Source organism: Rhodnius prolixus, unplaced genomic scaffold (assembly GCF_049639745.1).
Source record: "Rhodnius prolixus isolate KJV_2025 unplaced genomic scaffold, Rpr scaffold_7, whole genome shotgun sequence".
NCBI lineage: Eukaryota > Metazoa > Arthropoda > Insecta > Hemiptera > Reduviidae > Rhodnius > Rhodnius prolixus.
Window position 1 is genome coordinate 9,068,759 of NW_027411582.1, and position 27,206 is coordinate 9,095,964.

The following is a 27,206-nucleotide window of genomic DNA, read 5'->3' on the forward strand; positions in this document are numbered from 1 at the left end:
AGGATCTTGGCCTCCGCCAGTACCTGACCCCAAGCCCCCTCTATCCAAAGCCTTCCTCCTCCACTGTCTTACAACTAGCTCCCGGAGATCCTCTTCCACATCGTACATCCAACGCAGCCTAGGTCCTCCCTCTCGGTCTACTGCCTCCAGGGTGACTGCCTTCTGCGCTCTTCGTGGTGCTCTCTCACTCTCCATCCTCTCTGCACATGTCCCACCCAACGCACAACCTTCCCTGCTTGACGATGGACCCACTAAATCCTCCTCTTCCCCGTACAACTCTCTTAACTCCACGTTTTTTCGGCACCTCTAGACTCCATCTTGGCCACACTGGTCCATAGACCATCCTAATACCTTTCTTAATACCTTTCTTTCCCAGCGGTTCAAAAACGTTACAACTGACCTGTAGATCGTCAATTTGGACTTTCTTGAAAGGGATTTATTATAGAAAGTCCGCCTTAGCGCTACCAGACACCTATTTCCGGCCACTATTCTACATTTTTGTTAGTGAGAACAGCTCCTAGATATTTAAATTCACTTACGCTCTCAAGCCGGTGCTGATCCACGATCAATTCCTTATATATTTTTTAAAAGGATTTCCTTTAAATTAGGGGTTTCTTCTAAATTGGCTTTTCTAAAATTTAAATTCCTATGAAATGTAAAAGTTTACGAAAAAAGCCCTTCAAATTCGGATTGTTTTTTTAAAAAAAAAAACAAAGGATATTTTTATCACTAACGATCACCAAAAATTTAGGTTAAATCATTGGGTCATGAGAGTTTATAAATCAGTTTTTTTTTTTTAAATCTAAAGCTAATCAACATCTGAGGTTATTGGTGCCTTCGGACAGTGTTCGCTCGATACAGACAACGTAGGTTGATAAAGTGATGAAAGATTTATTTAAGTGAAAATTATTAAATCATTAATCAAATATTGAAAATTGATTCCCCTTGATAAATTTAGAGTAGGCCAGTAGGATCATAGAGATAGTTCCTAATGCTGTATTTGTTTACGTTTAGGGTTAACAAACAGGAAGTATACTATCTCTCTCTCTCTCTCTCTCTCATGCAGACGCACTACCTTTTATTTCGGAGAAAGATTCAGACGCACAAACACGTGGGCAAATAATTGGGCCACCTCTGGCTCTATGTTTTGTGTCTGAGTTTACACGTGGCTATAATTCTTCAAGGTCACATGGACTTTCACGAGGTTCTGGTTAGCTAATGCTAACCGGGTGTGTCCGACGAATTTTTTTTCTCCACGAATGAATAGGTCAAAGGTGGTGGCTAACCAAGTATATATTGAATTTAGTTGGGCTTTCTTCTGGCCTGAGGCAAAGAATGTTTCAATTTAGTAAAAGATGTTCACTCTAATCATCTAGCTGGATGAAGCCAACTCAATATATTGTTGAATGTTAGTTTTAGCTAGCAGGTTTTCCCAGTTAGTATCTAGCTATTTTAGCTCGTTTCGTTTTTTAAAAGAATAAAGTGGAACGTTTCTAACATCCTAAACTTTCGAAATTAGATATGTACATAATTCTAGGTTGCTTATTTGCTTTATCCACTTAACGTTTCCTGATTAGAAGCACCAGTGGAAAGTTAAAAATAACTATTTAATTGGTTAGGCAAGACAATTAATATTTCATTTATTTAACAATTTGTAATTTACAATCTGTATAAATATATACAGTAAGTAAATAGGAGGTGAATGAGATTAACTGGTGCGGGAAGAGCAGGAGGAGAAAAGCTACCCAGCGGTAGCACTCCTCTATAGGAGAGAGGAGAATGTGAGGAGGAGATTATGAGTAGGAGAGAGGAGAGTTCTTCAGAACTCAAGGAAGTCGCGGGGCCACTGGCGATTCAGTCGGCGAGGAGTATTAGGGATGTCAGAGGAAGCGAGAGACAGTACAAGAGGATTAGAGCTAGTCGAGAGAGTAGTATGGAATTTTTGATATTTAGTCTTGGCGAGTTGGTCTATGAAGGGAATGTTGAGGTCCTTGTGAAGAGTAAGGTTAGTCACCGTAGAAAGGAGCGTCAACTATCTGTCGGCAGTAGTTTTGACTGAAATATTTTGTACTGTCCGTACGTTTTGTATGTTTGGCTGAACCCGCATAGCTCTAGACCTGTATGTCCACATAGGTTTTGAGGATAGTGTTGTACATTAAGCGTTTGAGTTCAATGGGCAATTTAGAGCGTCGTCCAAGAAAGTCTGTAAAGCAGTTTCGCACGTTTCGTCATTGCTTGTCTTTTAAGTCTAGTGTGTAGGTTCCACGTGAGTCGCTTGTCTATGTAGAGCGCAAGGTAGTGCACCAGATCTGTGTACAAGGAAGAGAATTGCTGTTGAAGAGGATAGGTGGACAGGAGCCCTGCCGGAGAGTAAACGTGGCTTGCTGGCATTTCTGTGGGTTCATTTTAATAAGCCACTTCTTGGCCCAGGATTCTATTTTATGTGTGTCTGTAACTTGTATGAAGCTGATGAAGGATGTGTACTTGTGGCACAATTAATATTAAATCTGAGAAGTGATTTAAATCAACAAAATTAAATGATCTATTGGAATTCCTGATCAAACAGCTCTTATCTTAAATAGCATTTATTAATCATCACACTATCTTAGATCAGCAATTGCTCCAAATAACATCAAAGTGGGAATAATTAAAGTAAATATTTGAAGAGTTTAAGTAAGCAGTGATAAATATACGTCATGTTTAAATAAATATCTGAAGTAAACTCAACTTCCATTTACTACAGCACTCAAGATTCTATCCAAACTCTATTAACAACTCACTTACTACGCACTAATTAAATATAAATGGTAAAGTCATACAATTTAATGGAATGGTACTTCAGGACATCTCCTAAGTATTGCATTCCTTGTCCTAGTTAAACCGTGGCTTATAGCATGATTTTTTACGAGTGCGGTTCGCCTTAAGATTTACGGCTAGATAAGAAGTAAAAATTATTCCTGTTGTTTCTTGCATTAGTTCTGTTGCGGAAACAAAAATTTAATAGAATATCTTTCTTGGTTCATTCACGTTAAATTGTGAGGACAAAGTAAAACTTAAAATCTATAACTAATCTTTCTGGTTCAGTAAGGTTGATGAGAAGTTTACTTTCCAAGTGGTTTCGCAAAGAATTTTTCATTTCAATGAAATTTATGACCCTAAGATGAAGTTAACTATACAGGGTGAACCAGTAAGTATTGTCAATAGGCCTACTGTGTGTAGTACATCTAAAGTGGACTTCAAAGACGTATTGGCCAACTTCATATTTTGCACTGTTCTTGAGTGACTTTAATTTTTTTTTCTAAAATCATTACTTTTTTCCAATAAAAATGTTATTACTCAAAAATGTTTAATCCGAATTCGATTCTGATGACACGGTTAGAAAGACAGATAAATTTCCTAAAAATTGATACCATTTCGAAGCATAAGTTATTCTCCAAACAGCCTCAATCTTCCTCCAAATGCTAGAAAAATAAAAGTAACAGAAATTTTTAAGAAAACTCATTCGGCCCTTATGTGATCATTATCAGACCTAGGTGCTGGCACTTTTTATAAAAGTTTCCTTGTCTAATGGGCTTTCAAACGGTATATCATTTTCCAGGATTCCTTTTATCTTCGTATGAGAAATTACGTTTGTTTTACAAGAAAACGTGTTAACGAGCACTCAACAGTGTTAGTTCATCAAGTTGTTTAATTCATTGAAAACTCTTTTAGATGTTCCAGTAATCAATTTTTACAGTAGATTGTCTTAAAATAAGGAAGTCAAAGGTCACAAATAGCACTAAAAAAAAAAAAAAAAGTGATCTTAAGTAGGTTCTAGACACTGAAGTATCAACGAGTTATACGTAGATTTTGTTGGTAGCTGCACTAAAGAAGTTACTTTATTTGAGAGCAAATCTACAGCAAAGTTACTATTCTTTCAAAATAAAGTTGAAGAAATTGGACGTGTAAGGGAAATTTAAATTATAATACTTGTAATAAGAGGAAGTCTCACGAGTGTTTAACGCAGGATATTTTTTTAAATAAAAGATTTAACTACATACTATATACAGTAAAAGCTCTTTATTCGCGGGGTATATGTTCCATAAATATGCCGCGAATACAGAAACCGTGAATACGGAATGGTAATTTATATGGGATTATAGGGGATACGTTCCTAGCTGACAAAATAAAAAAAAAAACATTTATATAAAAAAATCAATTTAATTGAAGTTTTTGAACATTTTAATTAATATCTTAAGGCTTAGGCAATGGTTTGAAGAATTTTGTAATTTTCTCTTGCTTGGCAGTTTTTAAAAGCTTTTGTTTGCAGTCAAAGTTTGAACTTGCCACTACAACTACCATCAGGTTCTTTAAAATGAGCGTAAAGATACTTTGCCTTCACCGGGACCATTGGACCACTCAGGGGCACCCTTTTTTGATGGCGGTCCATAATGGCAACGCCACTTCCATTTTTTCTATTGCTGGATCACGAACAATTGCTTTCATTCTGTGCGTTTACATTCTCAAAAACACCGATCGCGGCGAAGGCGGCTTATGTCAAAGTCCTCGGCGATATCATTTAACAACATACTTTAGGCAAAGTTGTAATAAGATCTATTTTACTTTTTTTATTAGTCCATTTGACGGCATTTACAAAGGATATTGGGTTGGATACCTATTGGAATCCTTTTATTATCATAGTGTACTTCCGCGAATATAGGAATTGGGTCGCATTTTTTTAATCCGCGAATAGTGAAAACGCGAATGAAGGAAGCGCGAAAAAGGAGCTTTTACTGTACTAACGTTTGAGAGTCTCCTCTTTCTTTCAACTTTCTTAAAAGCAATTAAGATTGTGATACTGTGTCTGTGATTGTGGTACTGGGTTCGATTCCCCGGTCTTGGCCTTGGATTTTATTTAATGATTAAATGAGAAATAGTAAAGTACGTTTGCTAGTCGCCTCCGTCCACGACACCTAGTAAATGGTAGTTGGACGTTAAGCCCCGCCTGAAAAAATAGGCAATTACTTTAAAAGCAACTGGTTATTACTTTATAAATAAATCTTCTTATAAATTTGACAGAATCCTCTTACTTGGTTTCATTAATTGGTCCAAAACTTCTGTAGGTCAAAGATGATCCATAATTAACAATCTACAAAATGAAATTTAGAAGCAAAATATCCATTAACAATTATACTTCTTTAATTGCAACAGTACAAATACATTACTTTTGATTGTTTTTTAAATATACATATATGTATATGCTCTGTTATCATTAAATCTATTATCATGTCATAACTATTCAAAATTTAGATCTAATATTAATAGAAAGTGGGTGGCCTAATAATAGAGATTCCATAATGGAAATGTAAATGCAAAACAATTGGAGAAATTATCTATTAAATGCTATTAGCAATCGAAACAAAGAAAAAGCAATTAAATGCCCCTCTTAAACAAAAAACCAAAAAAGATTTGGGGTAATGTGATTTATACAATTCACTACCGTTAATGTTAATTTTTCCATACAAAATTTCTAACAGTTAACATGATTGGCTCTAAATTAGAATACGGGAATATATGTAGACTTGTATGACACATTTTTTGCCATGTTACATTGACAAAGTTTTAGCGATTTTTTATACCCATAAATGACCCACTTTTATGGGGCTACCTTCTTATATTTAAACAATAAATGCACTTTCATCGTTCAACTCGGTGAACTATGTCTAAAGAAATCTGCATATAAATAACTTTTTTTTTTAGTGTAAGTGGGCTAAACTAAAACTGCAAAATGGATAAAACGTAAACTGCAACAATTTACAATGCAAATGGTTGGGTGATTCAGGTCCTCATTCTAAAAAGGAGATGATAATGATGATGTTTTTTATGGCAAGATTGTGGGTGATAAATGCTTCTTAAACTTTATTTTTTTGTAATCCGCATTACAGTTTTTTATACTTTAATTCTCACCAGTAACATCCATCATTAGAAAGAATCTTATTCAACACATTTATCTTCAGAATTTGTCTTTTAATTATAAAGCTATAAGATTTTGGACTCGAGAACATTCAAATCCATTTAAATCTTCTCTAAACCTGGTTCCGAAAATGGAAAATAAAAATTAATGATAAAAAATCAGTGTGCACATTACGTTTACTTTACGAAAATCTGCTAGTCCACCAGTTCGACTGAACGGTGTAACGATTTTCCTCCAGCTGACGTAGTACGATACTTGGGACTGTACATTGGACAAGAGGCTCACTGAAACTCGACTGAAACGGCAAGACGTGAAACAGACGCTACAAGCTACTTGACTAGACTACTTGACCGTAGATTCAAACTCCTCTTGAATCACAAGCTGACAATCTACAAGACACTGTTAAGGCCCATATGGACATACGGAACAGAAGTGTGGGGCTCAACCAAACCCTCGTAACTCCAAAACGCCTGCAGACACTACACAGTCTAAAATCCTACGGAAAATCCTGAATGCTCCATATTACATTTCTAATCTTACCATTCACACTGACCTTCACATCCCCTTTGTCTCTGATCCTAATAAAGTCTCGCTACTGCAATTTTCACAGCCTCCTTGCTCTCCATCCTAATCCTCTTGTGCAACAACTCTCCTCTCCACACCTTCCAGACAATTCTCCTCGTCGCTTGAAGCGGAAGTGGCCTTGGGGACCTACTGATGTGAGTGTAATATCCACCGAGAAAGAGTTTCTCACCAATGGGTGATTACTCTTATCTTGTGAATTTAACCAGTACCATCAAATTTACTTGATGCAACATTTGTTGTAGTTGTAAATAAGGCTGAATGAATCTGTCTGTGGAGTTTCAAAATTCGAGTCAGACAGTATTAAAACTAATATATAGTTAGAGAAAATAACAAGCAAACTATGGCTCTACGTAATAAACGCTCATAAAATAAAACATTCTAGTTGCCTAATCAAAGTTACTAATTTTAATAAACAAAATGGGTTCCATAAACCCAGTTGGTAATGTGTAGCTAAACCCAGATACATCCAGATTGTATATTTTATAGCTGATAATTTTATCTACTAACATCGAATAAATTTTATGCCGAAGAAAATTAATTTTTATATGATGCGAGAGACCTTTAACTTCTTGAAACCAGGCGAGATCATATCTTTAAAGAAAAAGACCAGAGGCGAAAGATACTGGTAAAAAGTGGGAGACTTCATTAACTAAATTCTGATGGCAATGCTGTGCCTAGACTGGATCCCTCCTACGCGTGTTATATAAATGAAGATTATTTTTCTTAAAGGTGGACCAATTTAGTGTGTCAAGGGTAAGAATTAGGAACAAGTGTAAGAATATTTTTAAGGGATTTTTTGGAGTTCCTTTAATATTGTTTTACCAGTTCTGTTCTGGCTCCTGTTGGTTACAATGGCTTCTTTCATAGATCTGGTGATTTGCTTAAGTTATAGTTTTTTTACAGTAATCTTTGAAAATAACGGAGGGGGAGAAATAGTGTTAGAATTTGTAAAAACTCTTCCAGAATTCTGAGATTTTGTGTAAAAAAAACATCCTCTAAACTTTAAGGCGCCACGGTAGCCGAGCGGTTAAGAGGCGAGTCCTGCAAAGCTAATACATGCATTGTGGTACTGGGTTCGATTCCTGATCTTTGCCTTGGGAGTTTATTTAATGATTAAATGAGAAATAGTAAAGTACGTTAGCTAGTCGCCTCCGTCACCTAGTAAATGGTAGTTGGACGTTAAGCCCCGCCTGAAAAAATAGGCGATTACTTACTTACTTATCCTCTAAACTTTAGAAAACAGGAGGCTTCATTTTCTTTTTATTAATTAGGAAAAACGAAATACGTGTGCACTAGATACTTCCCAGTCTAGTACAAGGAATGACGCCATTCAGATCTATAGTTATACATGTAAGCTTGGACAGTGCTTAAAGCGCTTAATTTAGGACTCATTGGCCCACTTTTCTGTAACTTTTATGACTTAATCTTCCATCTTTTTTCTTTAAGATGAAGGTTTAGTTGCCACTTATCCACTTAAATGATGAATTTTTCTAATTTTATGACCCTTTATAACGGAACTCCTTCACTAATTTCAATTTCAACTTTATAACAAAGATAGTCGTAAAACGTATCTTGTGATCTCATAAACAAATAATGCTCTACTTATTTGGATATTTTATTTATTCATTTATTTTGTAATTTACAATCTGTATATATATACAATAAGTAAATAGGAGGTGAATGAGATTAACTGGTGCGGGAAGAGCAGGAGGAGAGAAGCTACCCAGCGGTAGCACTCACTATAGGAGAGAGGAGAATGTGAAGAGGAGAATATGAGTTGGAGAGAGGAGAGATTTAGTTCTTTAGACCTCAAGGAAGTCGCGGGGCCACTGGCGATTCAGTCGGCGAGGACTGTTAGGGATGTCAGAGGAGGTGAGAGACTGTACAAGAGGTTTTGAGCAAGTAGAGAGAGCAGTATGGAACTTTTGATATTTAGTCTTGGCGAGTTTTGTCTGTGAAGGGAATGTTGAGGTTGGTGTGAAGGGTGTGGTTAGTCACCGTAGAAAGGAGCGTCAGCTATCTGTCGGAGGAGTTTTGACTGAAATCTTTTGTACTGTCCCTACGTTTTGTAGGTTTGGCTGAACCCCACAGCGTAAGTCCACATAGGTTTGAGGATAGTACTGTATATTAAACGTTTGAGTTCAATGGGCAACTTGGAGCGACGTCCAAGTAGTCTGTAAAGCAGTATCGCACGTTTTGTCATTGCTTGTCTTTTAAGTCTAGTGTGTGGGTTGCACGTGAGTCGCTTGTCTATGTAGAGCCCAAGGTAGCGCACCAAGTCTGTACAAGGTAGAGGATTGCTGTTGAAGAGTACAGTTGGACAGGAGCCCCGCCGGAGAGTAAACGTGGCATGCTGGCATTTCTGTGGGTTCCATTTTAAATCCGCCACTTCTTTGCCCAGGATTCTATTTTATGTAAGTGTGTCCTGTAACTTGTATGAAGCTGATGAAGGATGTGTACTTGTAGCTAGTGTGGCTGTGTTTTCGTCTGCATATGTACAGAGTAGTGTAGAGGGTTGTACAGGTATGTCAGATGTGTATACTGTGTAGAGAACGGGGCCAAGTGCACTCCCATGCGGCACTACAGGCTCCCCCCGACTTGAATAATCTCGATTTAATTAGTCGTTTCATTTCATAAATCAGATAAAAATTGGATAAAACTGTTAGCTCTGTTGATTAGTTAAATTATTATTTTAAATATTATTTAATAATTCAAGTTCTTCAGTGTAGGAGTTTTTTTAAAAATCTATTATTGTGTTTAATAAACGGAAAGACCAGATCGTTTATATGAAACATGTGAGCAAGAAGCTTATTTAAAATTAATTTTCATAAAGGTGATTGATAAATTGTTTGTCAAACATGTTCTAATATCCTATTGCCAAGGCTTTTCAGCAACGTTAAATGAATCCACTCAAACTTAAGACCCCCTAGGAGTCTGAAAATATTCAGGAAGCAAATTTTCTCCAATAAAACCTTAGAAACTTATCTTCTAACCTTCTTTAAATAATAATTAATCAATCTGAAGAGGAGCTTAGACTCTTCCAGCCTTATGTAGAGTTAGAAAGAATCAGTCACTTGAAGAAGTAGGAGTTCCATTACATTTAGACCTCCTGAAAGTGCAGAAGGCAAGTGTAAACTCCTTTGTGCCCTCCAATAATTAGGGTAAATCTCATCCCTTACATCTCGGAGACAATAAATAATTAGAATATTATTTTTTCCCAAAAATTTCTTTGTAATTTTCTAATGAATTCTTATTGAACATTATTATAAGTACACTTAATTAAAATTAATTTTTAAAATGGTCTACCCTGCTGAGACTTAACTTACCCTCTTACAAAGAAGTTTACCAATTAAAATTTTCCAATTTTGATCCTTGTTTAGGGAAAATGCACTCAAAGAAAAGAGGAAAATAAATTGAAGGTTTTTTTTCTCCAAAATTTGTTATAAAAATCAACGTTTTTATTCTGTACACAATTAATTCTTTCTTATGTTCACATTCAACTACAACCTGGCACCGGAAATAAATAAATAAATAATTTTATAAATTACAAAATTTTGAGCACGTATCTTAAAACTGATCTAAAACATTTTACACATTCTTCACAACATTTATTTTGTACATGTACACGTGTAATAATTACTAATTGAAAAATTTACAAGATTATATCTTTTAAAAAATAAAAATAAATAACTACTTACAATGCAAGCAAAATCGAAAATAAAGATAATCGATTGCTGCCTGCTTTAAACCCAAACCCTCCACCAGGGGATTTCCACCTTGCGCTTTTGGTTTGAAATTTATCACTCTTTCGTTCTAATTTTATTTTACGCCGAATTCGTAGAGTTTTTCATCATCATTTCATCCTGTTCATGGCTGAAAATATATGCTAAAGCGGCGCCCATTGCACAAGAGAACAGCGCAATACACATGACAAAGAAAACAATCTTAGGTATAGCTGAACGTCTTGAACTGTCAAACAACGATGATGATGAAGTAGAAGTCGATGACCAGGATAGACGTGAAGCACCACTTGAGGCCCAAACTGGCAACGAAGTGGTAATTTTTGGATTTGGAGTCATTGGTTTGGTCACAGTTTTTTCTTTTTTCTTATTTTAACAAAAACAAAATAAAAAAACTTCTTTATCTTTCTTTTTGTAAATGAACAAATTATTCAGTAAGCAGTGAACAAGCCGGATATAACGTTAGACAGTCTTTCATATCTTGACCATTCCTGGCTGCTTGCACGTATCGGAAGAATCTGATGACAGCTGGGTTGGCATACAGGGGTTTTTGTAGTTCACTTGGATCTCTGCAGAAATAAAACAAAATCAAATTTATTTATATATACAATATGACGGGGGTGTTCATTTTAAGACGGCTCAAATGCATTTCATGCTTAAACGGTTAATCTGAGCAAAAAAGTTTCAGAATATTGATCACTTAAATATGTGGCAGGAGGTTTCCAATTTTCTTGGTAATTAAAACGCAACTCTCCCAAAATTACCAAATAATTATTAAACCTTCTTGTTTGTAATTATTTTTTAGCCATTTTGTGTATGCTTGAGAACAGCTAAAGCTCTTAACATTTGCTTTTTCTTAGAAAAATCCCTCGGAAAACGACTTATTTCCCGATATTAAGAAAAATACTAGCTTTACTGCCTTGGCAATATTTTTAGTAGAAAGGGGATGAAAAAATACATAAAAATGACCTATCGCGTGCTCTTCTTTCTCTTTGATAACAAGTTAAAAAATTAAAATAAGATTAATAAATACCAGATTTTGAAACGGCCTAGCACCTTTAATTTTGAAGATATCGAATTGCGATTTCCGGTTTCTTTCATAACTTTTTATACTCTTTAAAACTGTTATATGAAAATGGGGGTCAACTGCGAACCCTCACTTTTGGTCGCGCGTCAGCCGCGTATGCGAGGCAGGAATCTAAAATCACGTCACATATCCTGAAAATAGAGGTGACTAGCAACAAATTTTTCCACTACCGTTTTTCGCTCAGATTAACCGTTTAAGCATGAAACGCATTTGAGCCGTCTTAAAATGAACACCCTGTATAAAAAAAAATCATAGAAATAAAAAATAAAAAATAAGAATATCTTTAAAGTCCTAAAAAACAGCCTATACATATTTTAAGATGGAGTTAGAACATTTTCTGAGGCACAACTTATCATGCAGGCCAGATCTGAATCGTTGTACCTTAACTACAGGCCTTTTATTACGGAGTCTAGGCAAGAGTGTACCCTGTGTAATCTATCCGGAGATTGAAGACATTTTTCCACTTTTTTTGGGATATGCCCCATCCTGGCTCCTTATAGATTGCAATATCTGGGGGTAGGAAAAGTTAGCACAAGAGGATGTCGTTCTTTTTCTTAATGGGAAAAATTGGGACTACTTGTGTAAATACTTAAAGGCAGCGCTATTGTATAGAAGACTGATTATGGAGGAATTTCAGTGAATTGTTAATTTATTTTTTGGTTAGTTTTTTAAATTATTTGTGATTATTTCGCTGTAACATGATGTATTATTTTGTTGTGTTTTTGATGTAGCACCGCGGCAGACGGATTTTTATCCATGCTGAAAAGTGGTTTTTCTTTTTTTCACTTTTATTTTATATTTGTATTATTGATATAAAATAAAAAACTATTATTATTATTATTATTATTATAAGATGGAGTTTTGTTTTTCAAAGATCAGTCTTGGTTTCTGTGTAGTTGAGGCTGTAGGCTCGACCAAGTTGGAAATTATGGTGAAATTAATGGTGAGGAAGCTGTTAGGTCATGTGAATGTGCTTGCATGTCGAGTTCTTTGGGTATTTAGTGCAATTCGTAGTATTTTATTTTTAAAAAAATTCTGTAATCTTTTCTTTAATGTGTTGCTAGCCAGGATCCAGACTAAGCAGGCGTTTCTTTAAAAGAGGTTTAACTCTTTGCGGCTAGTTGGGTTAAAAACTGTCCCACCTTTTGCTTAGCTTTTGCTGCATGTTGGGATATATTTTAACCCACCACGAAAAGTTGAAGTTATTCATACATACAGCTTAATATGTTATTTTTAAGTTTTTCATTCAGTTGGCATTGCTGTGCACCAATGGTAAATGCGAAAATAAGTGAAATAATTTTTATATTTATTATAAACTTGACCGATAGTAAAAAATGGTGGCACCGCATACTGTTCTATTATTTGGATGCAGCTGTTGTTAATTCATATATTGTTTATAAAGAAATTGGATCAAAACCTGGAACTTAAACATTTCAAGGAACAGTGCGCTGAAGGACAGTGCTGTACTGTCTGCAAAGTTCCGCTTTGTTTTGGTAAAAAGTTGTATTTGAATGAACATCATATAAAGCATTAGTTGCATAGTGGTATTATACAATACCAGTGTCCCACACTAAAAAAGGACTATTGAAATGGTATTAATTTTTTCTTTTCTTTTTTTCTTATTTTGAGAGTAATGATTATTTGAGAGGGATGCTTACATCTGTAAAATAATGGAAATGAATGTTTAGTTCCATTATTTTTTTGTAATAAAAGAAATTCTGTGCAATTAGGGCGTTTAGTTACTTTAAAATCGTGTGCCTCAAAAAGTTAAGGTGTGTTTTGTGTATAATGCAATTGAGTATAATGTAGAGTGTTTATACAATAATATAACATTATAAAGCAATAAAAAAAAAATGGAGATTGAGCGCACCAATAAAGAGAATTTTAGTTTAATTAGGCGGCAAAAAAAAAAGATTATACTAAAATAATAAACATGTGTTTTGTATTATTTTTACTTCGTTATCATATTTGATTCAGAACGAAGCTACATGCACTGTATCCGCTGCATTTGTGAACACTTGGGCTGCATAAAGGTAGTTTATATGCGAGAGATGATTGGACCAGAACTTGGTGGGGGGATAGACGCTGCTGTTCAACAATCTCTTTGAACCTGTTCGAAAAGAAAACACGCTCTACATAACATCTTCCATTCTATCTTGGAAATTGGAATTATTAGTGGTACTCTAGTTTAAACACAGCTGAGCACGGTCTTTAAGAATTACGATTGCTAAACAATTTACAACAAAGCGGATATTTAATATAATTCTTTAAACTTTTTCTTCTTTTTTTTGTAGTTTAAAATTCACTAAACTGACCTTTCTTTTTTTTAAATCTAGTGAACGGAACTAGCTAAACGGAAGTTGAATAGAAACGCGTTTAATTTTTGTTAAGTGAAAGCTGTTTAAAAGAAACGGGAGCGGGAAAAATATTTAGGATAGTAATGTCTAGATTTTTAAGAAGTTTCTATTTTTCGGGTCACTTTTTATTTTTACCTTCTCTCGCTGCTCGTATAGAGAAGTTTAGCGATCACCTTGAATTTTTAAAAAAGAATTTTGTAAAGAATATCTCCTTCTTCTTCTTCACCTAAGGGATTAGGCAAAATGCCTGTTCCGCTTTCACAATATATTTTTTTATTTAATTTATTTTATTTTAATTTTTAAAAATATTAAACAACTCAAATCTCTTTACAATAAGAAAACCCTGGCTTTAAAGAATATAATACTCCTTATTTCTGATTAAAAAACGATTTAATACCACAATTTTTGACTGCTACTTTTAACAAAATATTCAGTTAAGTTGTATTCATCCGATTGTGGGATATTTGCAGCACCCAGAAGATTCGTCCCATTGTGTTGGCCAAACTGAATATAAAAGTTTGAATTTCCTGTAATTTTTTTTTGTTAATGAGCTATTTCTCTCTCTCTCTCACACCCACATTCTCTCTCTCTCGCTCTCTCTCTCTCTCTCTCATTCAAACACACACGATTTCCCCCAAAATTGAAAATTAAAGCAACGCTTTAAATAATAATTGTCCCGGGTGACGTCACTCCAGAATTGGGACTTTAAATGGTGGTTAACATTTAACACATTACACTTATTTTTCCCCGGAAAAAACAGTTCAAAATAAAAGTGATAAATATTTAATTTAAATTATTAAATTTATTTAAATTAACGAAATTTACGACAAATCCAGAGCTATTTGTAAATATGATTCTGGCCTTCCCTTTAAGAAGTCCCTTTAATAGCACCCAAAACGGATATATTTCGAGTTAAATGTGTTAAAATGTTAACCCCCGTGTAAATTCCCAGTTCTGGAATGACGTCAACCGGAACAAGTATTATTTAACTCTTTGAGGCACACGATTTTAAAGAAAATAAAAGCCCTAGTTGCACAGAATTTCTTTTATTATAAAAAAATGGAAATAAACATTCATTTCCATTATTTTACATATGTAATCATCCCTCTCAAATAATCATCACTCTCAAAATACGTAAAGAAGAAAAGAAAAAAATTAATACCATTTCAATAGTCCTTTTTTAGTGTGGGACACTGGTATTGTATAATACCACTATGCAACTAATGCTTTATATGATGTTCATTCAAACACAACTTTTACCAAAACAAAGCGGAACTTTGCAGACAGTACAGCACTGTCCTTCAGCGCACTGTTCCTTGAAATGTTTAAGTTCCAGGTTTTGATCCAATTTCTTTGTATACAATATATGGATTAACAACAGCTGCATCCAAATAATAGAACAGTATGCGGTGCCACCATTTTTTACTATCGGTCAAGTTTATAATAAATATAAAAATCATTTCACTTATTTACGCATTTACCATTGGTGCATAGCACTGCCAACTGAATGAAAAACTTTAAATAACATATTAAGCTGTATGTATGAATAACTTCAACTTTTCGAGGTGGGTTAAAATATATCCCACCATGCTGCAAAAGCTAAGCAAAAGGTGGGACAGTTTTTAACCCACCTAGCCGCAAAGAGTTCAACGGGGGTTAACGTTTAACATATTACACTTATTTTTCTGGTATAACATTTCAAAATAAAAGTGATAAATATTTAATTTAAATTGTTAAATTTATTTAAATTTACGACAAATCCAGAGCTATTAGTAAATATGATTCTAGCCTTAACTTTAAGAAGAGTCCTTTAATAGCACCCAAAACGGATATGTTTCGAGTTAAATGTGTTAAAATGTTAACCCCCGTTTAGAGTCCCACTTCTGGGGTGACGCCAACCGGAACAAGTATTATTTAAAGCTAAATTTTCAATTTTGAATGAAATCGTTCCGTGTACGAGGATCGTTTGAAAAGTCCGTGCAAAAATAAAAACTACTTAATTTTTTGGGGTAAACCTTTTTTATTTTTCAACATAGTCTCCTTTTAGGCTTATAAACTTGGTCCAACGCTGCTCTAGTTTGTTGATCCCTTCCGAATAATAGGATTTGTCCAAGTCTGAAAAATAGTCATTCGTTTCTGCAATCACCTCCTCATTTGAATAAAATCTTTTTCCCGCCAGCCATTTCTTCATATTGGGGAACAAATAGTAGTCCGAGGGAGCCAAGTATGGAGAATAGGGGGGATGTGAAACGAGTTGGAACCCTATTTCCATTAATTTTGCGACCACAACTGCTGAAGTGTGAGCTGGTGCGTTGTCGTGATGGAAAAGGACTTTTTTGTGGGCCAATCGTGGGCGTTTTTCTTGCAGCTCGGTTTTCAAACGGCCCAATAACGATGAATAATATGCACCTGTAATAGTTTTACCCTTTTCCAGATAGTCGATGAGGATTATTCCTTGCGAATCCCAAAAGACAGTCGCCATAATCTTTCCGGCCGAAGGAACGGTCTTCGCCTTTTTTGGCGCAGATTCCCCCTTGGTAACCCATTGTTTAGATTGTTCTTTGGTCTCAAGAGTGTAGTGATGTATCCATATTTCATCCACAGTGACGAAACGACGCTTAAAGTCCTGCGGATTTTTCTGGAACAGCTGCAAACCTTCCTTGCAACACTTCACACGATTTCGTTTTTGGTCAAGCGTGAGCAATCCCATCTTGCGGATACCTTTGTCATGTCCAAATGTTGATGCAAAATATTATGTACCCGTTCATTCGAGATGCCCACAGCACTAGCAATCTCACGCACCTTCACTCTTCTGTCATCCATCACCATATCATGGATTTTATCATTGATTTCTGGAGTAGTAACCTCAACTGGGCGTCCAGAACGTTCAGCGTCACTTGTGCCCATATGGCCACTCCGAAAATTTTGAAACCACTTATAAACTGTTCTAATCGAAGGTGCAGAGTCACCATAATGTTTATCAAGCTTCTCTTTAGTCTCCTGAGGCGTTTTGCCTTTCATAAAGTAGTGTTTAATCAACACACGAAATTCTTTTTCGTCCATTTTTTGAAAATCACTCGACTTCCTCGATTCAAACTAATGCCAAACACAAAGAAATAGACCGATCTGGCTGAAACTTGGTGTGTGTTCTTCCAAGAGATGCTACTAACTAAACATAACCTCGATACGCGCCAGTAGTGCTATCTCTCTGACTTTGCACGGACTTTTCAAACGACCCTCGTATTTGAATGAGAGATATTCATGAAAATTAAATAATAATGGAGATTTTAGTTATTGATTTTTTTTTTTTAAATCAATATTTTGCTTGTAAAAATTTATTACGATATAACAGTTACTTAGTAACAACATTACTAGCCCGGATAGCTCAGTCGGTAGAGCATTAGGCTTTTAACCTAAGGGTCCAGGGTTCAAGTCCCTGTTCGGGCGAAAAAAATTTTCCATTACAAATAATAAAAACACTCGTTCACATTATATAATAAAATTACTGCTTAATCTCTTTAATTATAACCCTTGAAAAACCACTTTACCTACTAATTAATGGTTTTTCATGTAACAACTTTTTTTTTTATTAAAAACATTTTTAGCGATAATGGACTTTTCGTTTAATATTATTATCTCTGCAGTTTTACTAAATTTTGCCAATAAAAACACTATATTTAGAAAAACAAAAAAAAAAGATTGTGATATTTTCATGAACTGTATTTATTTATTTATTTTGTAATTTACAATCTGTATACAGTAGACAATAAGTAAATATGAAGAGTATGATGAACTGGTGCGGGAGAAGAGAAGCTACCCAGCGGTAGCACTCTCTTCAGGAGAGAGGAGAATGTGGGGAGTAATAATTTAGGCCTTCAGCCTACAAGGAAGTCGCGGGGCCACTGGCAATTCAGTCGGCGAGGAGTATTAGGGATGCCAGAGGAGGCGAGAGACAGTACAAGAGGATTAGAGCTAGTCGAGAGAGTAGTATGGAATTCTTGGTATTTAGTCTTGGCGAGTTGGTCTATGAAGGGAATGTTGTGGTCCTTGAGAAGAGTAAGGTTAGTCACCGTAGAAAGGAGCGTCAGCTATCTGTCGGCAGTAGTTTTGACTGAAATGTCTTGTACAGTCCGTATGTTTGTAGGTTTGGCTGAACCCCACAGCTCTAGCACCGTAAGTCCACACAGGTTTGAGAATAGTACTGTATATTAAACGTTTGAGTTCAATGGGCAATTTGGAGCGTCGTCCAAGTAGTATGTAAAGAAGTTTCGCACGTTTTGTCATTGCTTGTCTTTCAAGTTTAGTGTGTCGGTTTCACGTGAGGAACTGAAATTTAAATGATTTAAAACTTCATTTAAACAAACATGTACGAGTACATGGGTACTTGCGTTAAAGTTCTTTAAATTGAATTTAAATTTAAAGGTAGCACTGTACAAGACATTAAGACAGTAAGGCCTGTAGTAATATACTCTGCAGAAACATGGACCCTAAGTGCTAGCGCAGTCAACACGCTGAAGGTGTTTGAGCGTAAAATATTAAGAAGAATATTTGGACCTGTGCTGGAGGAGGGTGCATGGTGAAGAAGTTATAAAGAGCTGTATGAGTTATACGGGTCCTGTGATATTGTACAGTTCATCAAAGTGAGGAGGATAGATTGGCTAGGACATGTTGCGAGAATGGCGGAGGACAGAATGCCTCGGAAAATGTTACTTGCGGACGTTTTCGGTACGAGACAAAGAGGGCGACCGAGAAGACGTTGGCTCCAGGATGTTGAAAGGGACCTTGGAGTGCTAAAGGTGGAGAACTGGAAGAGAAGGGCCATGTGTAGAGAGGACTGGTGGAGCATTGTTGGGGAAGCCAAGGCTCACTATGGGCTGCAGAGCTGCTTAGTTAGTTAGTTAGTTTAGTTAAATTGAATTTAAACAAGGAACATCTTTAAACTTAAGGAAACGTGGTATAACGGTAGAACGTTAAGGGGACAAATTTTAATGCAGATATGTAGCACACACAGACATGTTTGATGTCTGTGTGAGTAGAGTAGTGACGGTGTGACAAAGAGTATGAAGGACCAACTCACCACCCACAGCTGTTTTGGTTATTTTTAAATTTTGCTCAATCATTTGACCTCTTTACAATTCTTTTTTTGGGCCAATAAAAATTGAACAACTTACCTGGAAATCTCTGCTGAAACTAGATTACTATGCGGGCTGAATCTCTCTGGTGCTTTGTACATACTACAGACAAGTCTTTCCTTGCAAGGTTCATCGGTAAAGCCAAGTTCCAGGAACACTCGGTCCAACTTTGTCAATATGGGCGAATAGAACGGATCGTCCAGGTGTAGTGGAGCGGTAGCTTGTACTGGCAGTGCTTGCTGCGATGGTATACTCTTTAAAAATTAATAATTATTAGAAATGTATAAACCAAAAATTAACATCAGGAATAATTTAATTTCCGGTTATTACAGCTCGATAAAAACAATAAAATATTTCCTGTCTGATTTCCCTTTCAATAATTCAATTTCCTTCCACATTAGAACATCATTTTTCTGGCGGAGAAATTTATTAACTAATCAGATTCTCTTAATTTACAGGAAATACTTATCAATAATTCTTCTAAGAACCTAAACTCTGCTATAGTTGCGTTACAACCTCCCGTTCACCAAGTAGTGTATCCGTATCTCTATTAATTAAACATGTAAACAGGTGACATTCACTTGACGAAGATAGACCTGCCCTCCACTAACTATTAACAATACTGACCTACCGACTTCCACACAGGTTCATTATCTAGGGGCTCTACCTAGACAGCCGTCTAACCTGGAACCCACCACACAAGAATTAAAAGACAATAGAACTGAACCGACGTTACGAACTACTAAGGAGACTCCTTGGACCAAAATCCTCCATGAACGTACAAAACAAACTTACACTTTAGAAAACACTATTACGATCAATATGGGGCATATGGAGCAGAATTGTGGGGCTCCGCCAAACCACCCAACATCCAATCTTTCCAGTCTAAAGTCCTCCGCCGAATCGTTAACGCACCATTCTATGTGTCTCCAACCGCACCCTCCATCATGATCTCAATATTCCTGTATGTAAATGAATTAATCCACCACCCGATTCCTAAATTTTCCACAGCAAACTCTCTGTGATCACCCAAATCCTCTGGGCTCAATCACTATCCACAACGTCCCCATCCTGACAATCCTCCACGTCGCTTACGTGACCTCATTGCCTCCTAAACCCCAATAAGTTCCTAGAGAGTTCCAGCGCTGGCTGGTTTTTCTCATCCCGTCATCCTAGTTGTGGCACTGAGCCAGCTCTGTGACACGATCAAATGTTTATCTGTAAATACACATTTGCTAGATGTATATTTTGTACAGTTGCAAATAAATTAATTAATTAAAAAAAAGAAAAGTTAATTAAACATTGCAATACCTCTCTAAATCTTAGTATCTTCTTACACTTAAGACTTGCAAATTTTGTATTCTTCCCTGGGAATGCTTGTTTCGAAATATCTTCGAAAATTAACGAGAGCAACAGTATTTATATTTAGACACTCGGCTACATAACTCTATCCTCTTCTCTATTACAATCAGACTTCTCTCCCAACTACTATTTACTTGTGGTACATCATTTACTGCCGATGGAAATCTCAAAATAGTAGAAAAATTTGAAATTTCGCTCAAGTCCCACCAATTAATTTGGTTTTGGTTAAAGATCAATGGACCAGAATGTTTTTTTCGAAATATATTTTCCATTACAATTATTTTAGTTTAATTTTTCACCTTAGAACTTAGAATACTTCACTTACATGGCGATCTATAACTTTGAAACACTCTTTAACGAGCATTAGATTATGGGCACTAATAAGAGGTTATAAAATGTTAATAGTTTCAGTCATTATAAACTTTATCATGCCGAGCTTTCGACCTAGGGACTAGGTTGCCAACACTGACTTCCTTACAACCAAACACATATCACACACAGACCGATCACATTCAGTCCCATGAACAGAGACAAGACAGAAGACACACCAAACCCTCTAATGATGTAAAACAGTATATTGTAAATTAGGTAAATATTTTTGTATATTTTCGTTACATTATACATATTCATTGTAATATAGTTATTGTTAACACACTGTAAATATGTTCCACAGCCCTGAAGATGACCTAGTCCCTAGATCGAAAGCTCGCGGCATAAAAAAGTTTATAATGACTGAAACTGGCCGTTAATTTTTCATCCTATTGAAACTATTATTCAGTCACCAAAAATAATGAACAGTTAATGGGAAGGATTAAATGAGTTATTAATGAATATATAGTTTTCGTGACCGCAAATTGTTAAACTTAGGATTGTCAGTATTTCAAGGCAAGGGTGTACCAGCATCAGTATGATAGTTGCATCAGTATGATAAGAAAAGAAAAGATGACAATTCCACCGCGCTACTCAGACACCACATTGACAACAAACACAACTTTGACTTTCAGAATGTGACAGTACTCGATAGGGGAAAAAACAGTATAAGCGAAATCTTGAAATGTGCCACATAGTAAAACAGAACAACACAGTTAAGTTTAGGACAGACACGTCAAATTTAGACAACTGCTACAATTTTATCATTAGATATCCAAATTTTGTACATAATTATTGCTGGGTTTTTTTAAATTTACTTCAAATCTTTTGGTTATTTGTTACTTAGTGCATAAGGGTTATTTGGTTTCTTCTGTGTTTTGTGTTTAAAAGTTTTTGGTGTTTAAAGAAATTTCCCAATATTTATTGTATTTACTCTTTTGTTGTAATCAGTCTATTGTATCTGTCCAGTTGTAATTACCAAAATTCCCGTGAAAGTCCCGCTGTATCTGTATATATATACCTGCTTCTCCATTTCTGGCTCTTAGTTTCTGTAACTCAACCAACCCGCAGAGCCACGTAAGTTTCAATAATTATAAAGAATTTACTGTATTTTACTGTTTATTTTTGTATTATTGATTTTTACTGTTTTTTCTATGTTACTGACTCTGTAAATTGTTTTGTATTTGTAATATCCAGGCCCTGAAGAGGACAATATATTTGTCGAAACGTTGGCAAAAAGACGAGTTGTTTTATTTGACCGATTCCTCGCAAATCTTCCATCCTAAGTTTGAAGTTATTAATATTTCAAATTTAAAGATTTCAAACGATTTCAATAACTCTAATCAAAAATTGTAACCTTCACGCGACACAAAACCTTCCAACAACTTAACTACATGTGAAATAATGTGTAGCCAGCTTGGAAACTATCACCTGATCTACACAAAATCTACCTCTCGCACATAACCTTCACCGACTACAGGAGCCACCAATAGAAAGCCAACATTAATAACACGCTTTCCTCCTTGGGGAAGTGGTGAGCTAGTTTTGCCCAGTTTTTGACTTTTCACTTTTTTCATTCTTGTGGGAACTATATGCCGCATAATGGGGAAGGACCCCAGGTGGGTAACAAACGGAAAAAAAGAATACCCAGCGAGTTCCATCACGCGCAGTTAGTTTGCTCAGCATGTGGGCGAAGACGTTGTCCTCTGCTCAAGGGTAATCCTTTCTCTTGAACATAATTATTACGAATAGTACGGATCTCCTTCCAAAAAAAAAAAATATATCGTCGAAAAATGAGAACCTATCACCTTGTAAATCCCTCAATGCATACCTTGTGAGAATGCCTCTGTAAAAATTGCCTATTTTTGGATATATTATCGCTGCAAATTAAATATATTTCTATAACAACGACTTGGCTAAAAACTCACAGAATACCATCACCTAGAACTGCTTAAATTAAAATAGGAGCAATCGATCTAATCATTAGATATTTTAAAGACAATATTTATCCACAATTAATCCAAAATATCTGTTAATAAAATACAATTATTGCTCTACCATACCTTGCCACATCAATGATTATTCCGTACGATATTCTAACTGAGATGTAACAATGCTAAACGTTCTCGATAAAAATTTAATCCGCTCCTCTCACAAACAATTAATTTTTAACAATTAACTAAATTTTTTAAATTAATTAAATTTTTAAATTATACGAATCCAGTTAACCCGTTGCCGCACACTTTTAATTTGATGATCGTGCTCAGAAACACACTTTTTTTTCCTCAATTGTTTATGACTGGCAGATGGAATCAAGTGTAAGTTGTATGTTTGGAAGTAAAAATTATCACATTTGGCCACGGTTTTTCCAAAAAAACTCTCGACGGCTATAACCGTCATTTGCTCATCATGTCATTTTTTCTCTTTCCAGAGCAAATGACGGCTATGACCGTCGTGACGACTATACAGCATTTGCTTTACTAATTCAATAATTAACAAGTGTATGCGTTAGTACACTTCGTACTAACGCTGTACTTTTTTTTTATTAATTAAAATGTGCACGACGGCTTTAGAAGTCGTTTGCCTACGTATCAACAAAGATCGGACGGCTATAGCCGTCATTTGCGGCAACGGGTTAAGTAATGTAATGAAATAATACAGTAATGTACTCGTACTAACCTTCTGGTACACCACTATGAAGTCACAATTGGAATGTAAGCAGTACTAACTACTAAATGATATCAGTTCCTACGTCAAGCTTATCTGATAAGCTTATCTATCTCTCTGAATTCAGATACAAGTGGCAAGATTAAAGTTTAAAAAGGATAATTACTGTATAATTAAGAATTATTATCTCATATTATTATTTTTAAATAAGTGACGAGTTTCGTGTTTGTTTCACTTTTAAACAAAATTAAAAAGAAAAAAATTATCGCTTATTTTAGAACAAAAATTTTTTATAAATATCATTCGACTTAAAGAATAAAAAGATATTATCGTGGAAAACGCGACGTCGCAGCTCCACAGATCTCGCCAAATTATCAAGTTTCCAAGCTTAAAACCAAAGCGACAGCAATTTGAGTACAGAAATTTGAAAATGAAAATTAATTCATGCCATTTTCAAACAAATTTTTAAAGGATATCGATTCCATTTTCTCGGCTCCTCTTTAGAACGGATTTTGATAAAACAAAAAAAAAAAACGTTAGCCTTCATTCAAGCGCGGGCCAGTATACCACAATTTTAAATATCATACGCGAACAGACACACAATTTATCTTAATACGTGCAACACTATAATAAACATTACTTTTGACTTCATTGAATCGGACATTTTTTTTTTTAATTTTAACTATACTTAGGACACACCTAATATTTAACCCAAATATTCTAGGGATTCATAGAGGACAGTCTAATGTCCTGTATTTATTTTTAAAAAAAACAGGTAGAGCTTTTAAAAATTCCCCTAGAAAACATTAATGGGAAGCAAATTCTTCAGTCTAACCCCAAAAATGTTTTATTCTGGTTACTTCCCTCGGGATCTGCTCTTGTAGATGGTTAAAGTTGCTTATTAAGATAATTTTTCAGTTTTTCATAGTTGGTTCACTAAAATGTAGTTTCCGTACAGATTTTTTTTTTTTTTGTGAGCTGTAAGAAGCTCCTAGGAAGAGAAAATCTAAGGGTTAGCAGCTGGATTCGAACCCGGGACCTCCGCGTGGGAATCGAGTACACTAACCACATAGCTAATCCCTCCCCTTTACAGGTTATTAGCATTATTTTTTTTGTCAGACAGACTGTATTATCAGCTTTCTACTTATACTAAGTTCTAACATTTGAAATAGAATTGATTTATGATGTAGGCACTTCTTGCTTCTTGGACATCTAAATTGTCAATAAATCATGCTGAGAAAACTACGTTTTCTTATTTAACTTTACGATCCTAGTATTATAAACTTGAAACATAAAATAATTATGTGTTGTAAAGATTCCGAATCTTGAACTTTACTCTTTCGAGAATCCATAGTTGTTTTGGCACGCAAAATATTTGTGAGTAATAAAGGCATAAAGAAACATAACTCTTAGCTCATCGTCACCTATAATCGAACCTTTTCATTTTCGTCTGTTCTGTACACAAATAGCTTTTGGTAAAGAAAAAGCGTTGTTCGTAATGAGATAGGCCAAGAAAATTGGCAATGAGGGGGGAAAAAATGCTGCTTTGACAACTTAAGAGTGGCAGGATTTTCCTTTTACTCTTTCAAGTTTTTTGAAAACCCCCAAAAAAAGTTACCTTTTATTGCCAACAATAACTGGCAATTTTCGTGAAAGCTACTCGTACATAAAGTAAGGGAGTTTTTTAAAATCTTAGTGTTCATCGATTCCTGAGTGTTTTGTGTTATAGTCCGCGCAGAAGTCAATGAATAGTGTATGATCTAGATTGGCTTAGGATATGGGACTGAGTCCAGTTCCTCAGGTAATAAAAGAGGTGTCGTTTTCGTAATCATCTTAATGGTTTACCAGGAGAAACCGATTTTTCTGTACCCCAATATCTAAAGTTTTACGACCAGTCGCTTTTGATTTTTTTTACTAAATACCAGCTATTCCCTACAGTACTGTAGGAATTGTAATCAGTCAGGATTTAAAAGACCTTATACTCGCATTTCTGTGACAGAAATGATGTAAGTTCGATTTCTAGCCCGTAATGCCATTCAAAGTGAGGAAGAAGGGCCTCTACTCTTAAGTGTATATGTTTTTATTGTTAGGGGACAATAGTCCCAGAATAATATATTTTCTATTTCTATTTCTATAAGGAATCGAAAAAATAAGACGCTTTATAGTAAAGAGCCTTAAGTTTTATTGTCATCGAGTCTAATTTAATCGTTAATACGATAGAATCCTGGTCAAAGAAGTGGAGGATTAAAATGAACCCACAGAAATGCCAGCATGACACGTTTACTCTCCGGCGAGGATCCTGTCCACCTGTCCACCTTCAACAGCAATCCTCTTCCTTGGTACAGATCTGGTGCTAGCTACCTTGGGCTCTACGACTCACGTGGAACCCACACACTAGACCTAAAAGACAAGCAATGACAAAACGTGCGAAACTGCTTTACACACTACTTGGACGACGCACCAAATTGCCCTTAGAACTCAAACGTTTAATATACAATACTATCCTCAAACCTATGTGGACTTACGGACTAGAGCTGTGGGGGTTCAGCCAAACCTACAAACATACGGACAGTCCAAGACATTTCAATCAAAACTCCTGCCGACAGATAGCTGACGCTCCTTTCTACGGTGACTAACCTCACTCTTCACAACGACCACAACATTCCCTTCATAGACCAACTCGCCAAGACTAAATATCAAAAATTCCATACTGCTCTCTCTACTAGCTCTAATCCTCTTGTACTGTCTGTCGCTTCCTCTGACATCCCTAATACTCCTCGCCGACTGAATCGCCAATGGCCCCGCGACTTCCTTGTAGTCTGAAGGCCTAAACGCCATTATTCTCCTATCTCTCCTCTCTCCTATAGAGAGTGCTACCGCTGGGTAGTTCCTCTCCTCCTGCTCTCCTCCCGCACCAGTTCATCACTCTCCCCATATTTATTTATTGTATACAATGTATACAGATTTTAAATTACAAAATAATTTTTTTTAAAAAAACCGTTAAACTTGAAATTTAATATGTATAGACCCAAGTTCAAAGAAGATCACCTCCGGTCTACTTTAAAATGAATAAAGTCACTAAGAACTGGAAACTGTTTCCGGTGAAGTTGTACTTCCTATTATACGAGAGATTTAAATAACTTCTGCATGCCATTTTGGTACCCCATGCGTTATAGAATACTAAGATAAAGTGAGAGAACTTCCCCAACTTCTTTTTTTTTAGTCCAGCTGTTCACGTAATCGAACTTAGCTGACTTCAAGACGTGTGCACTTCCGGGGAAAAAAACCATGCGTTTTTTTCCCCCCCCTTTTACCAAAGTACTGAAGAGAAAGTAACGAAAGATCATTTTGTAAACTAAATACCTGCTAGTGGACAGGTGTAATAGCCCATCAATTTTAGATCGTTACTGAAAGTAATAATAATAAGAAATAGACGTGCGGCTAATCAAAAAAAAAAAAAAAATAGAATAAGAGATTTGGCGTACACAAAGTAGGTCGTCATTCAAAAGCGGGAATTCCCCCCTACCCCTCTTGCAGGTACAAAGTTACCACCAGCGCGCACACACTAGAATGAGACTCACGTCTACCAACTGTGTGATATAGAAAAATAAAAATAAAAAAAACTAGTTCTCTTAGAAATGTAGCCCACAGACAGACAAGTGGGTTGTTGTAGGTGTGGACATCGTAACATACACTGCTAGCTTTATTAGGGAGATAAACTCGGCTTCTGTTCTTCTTATTGCAAAATGATTTCCGACTGAAGAGAATTCAATTCACCGACACGAACTGTCCAGACAGACAAACGGACAATCTTCCATAACTATTACAATCATTGAAAGAGCCAATCCGTATTATTAATATACACTTCACCGCGTTTTAAAATCACCATCATTAGCCACTAATAATTTCACGTACAAAAATTTCCAATCATAAAATTCTATTTGCGAAGAAATA

At 35.7% G+C, this 27,206-nt stretch overlaps 1 protein-coding gene and 1 non-coding gene across 5 annotated transcripts in view; one reads left to right on the forward strand and one right to left on the reverse strand.

The window, feature by feature from the left end:
• Positions 1-9,974: 9,974 nt before the first annotated feature.
• LOC141446896 (uncharacterized) overlaps positions 9,975-27,206 on the reverse strand; it is a 57,061-nt gene continuing 39,829 nt past the window's right edge. For all 4 annotated transcript variants that reach the window (XM_074113836.1, XM_074113835.1, XM_074113838.1 and 1 more), the window contains 2 exons: positions 18,894-19,108; positions 9,975-10,847 (listed from right to left, as the gene is read on the reverse strand). In XM_074113836.1, coding sequence (XP_073969937.1) covers positions 10,706-10,847; positions 18,894-19,108 — 357 coding nt within the window. In that variant the 3' untranslated portion in view covers positions 9,975-10,705. The remainder of the gene's footprint in view (positions 10,848-18,893; positions 19,109-27,206) is intronic.
• On the forward strand, positions 17,097-17,169 carry TRNAK-UUU (transfer RNA lysine (anticodon UUU)). The gene has a single exon. It is a non-coding gene; the product is annotated as a tRNA-Lys (tRNA).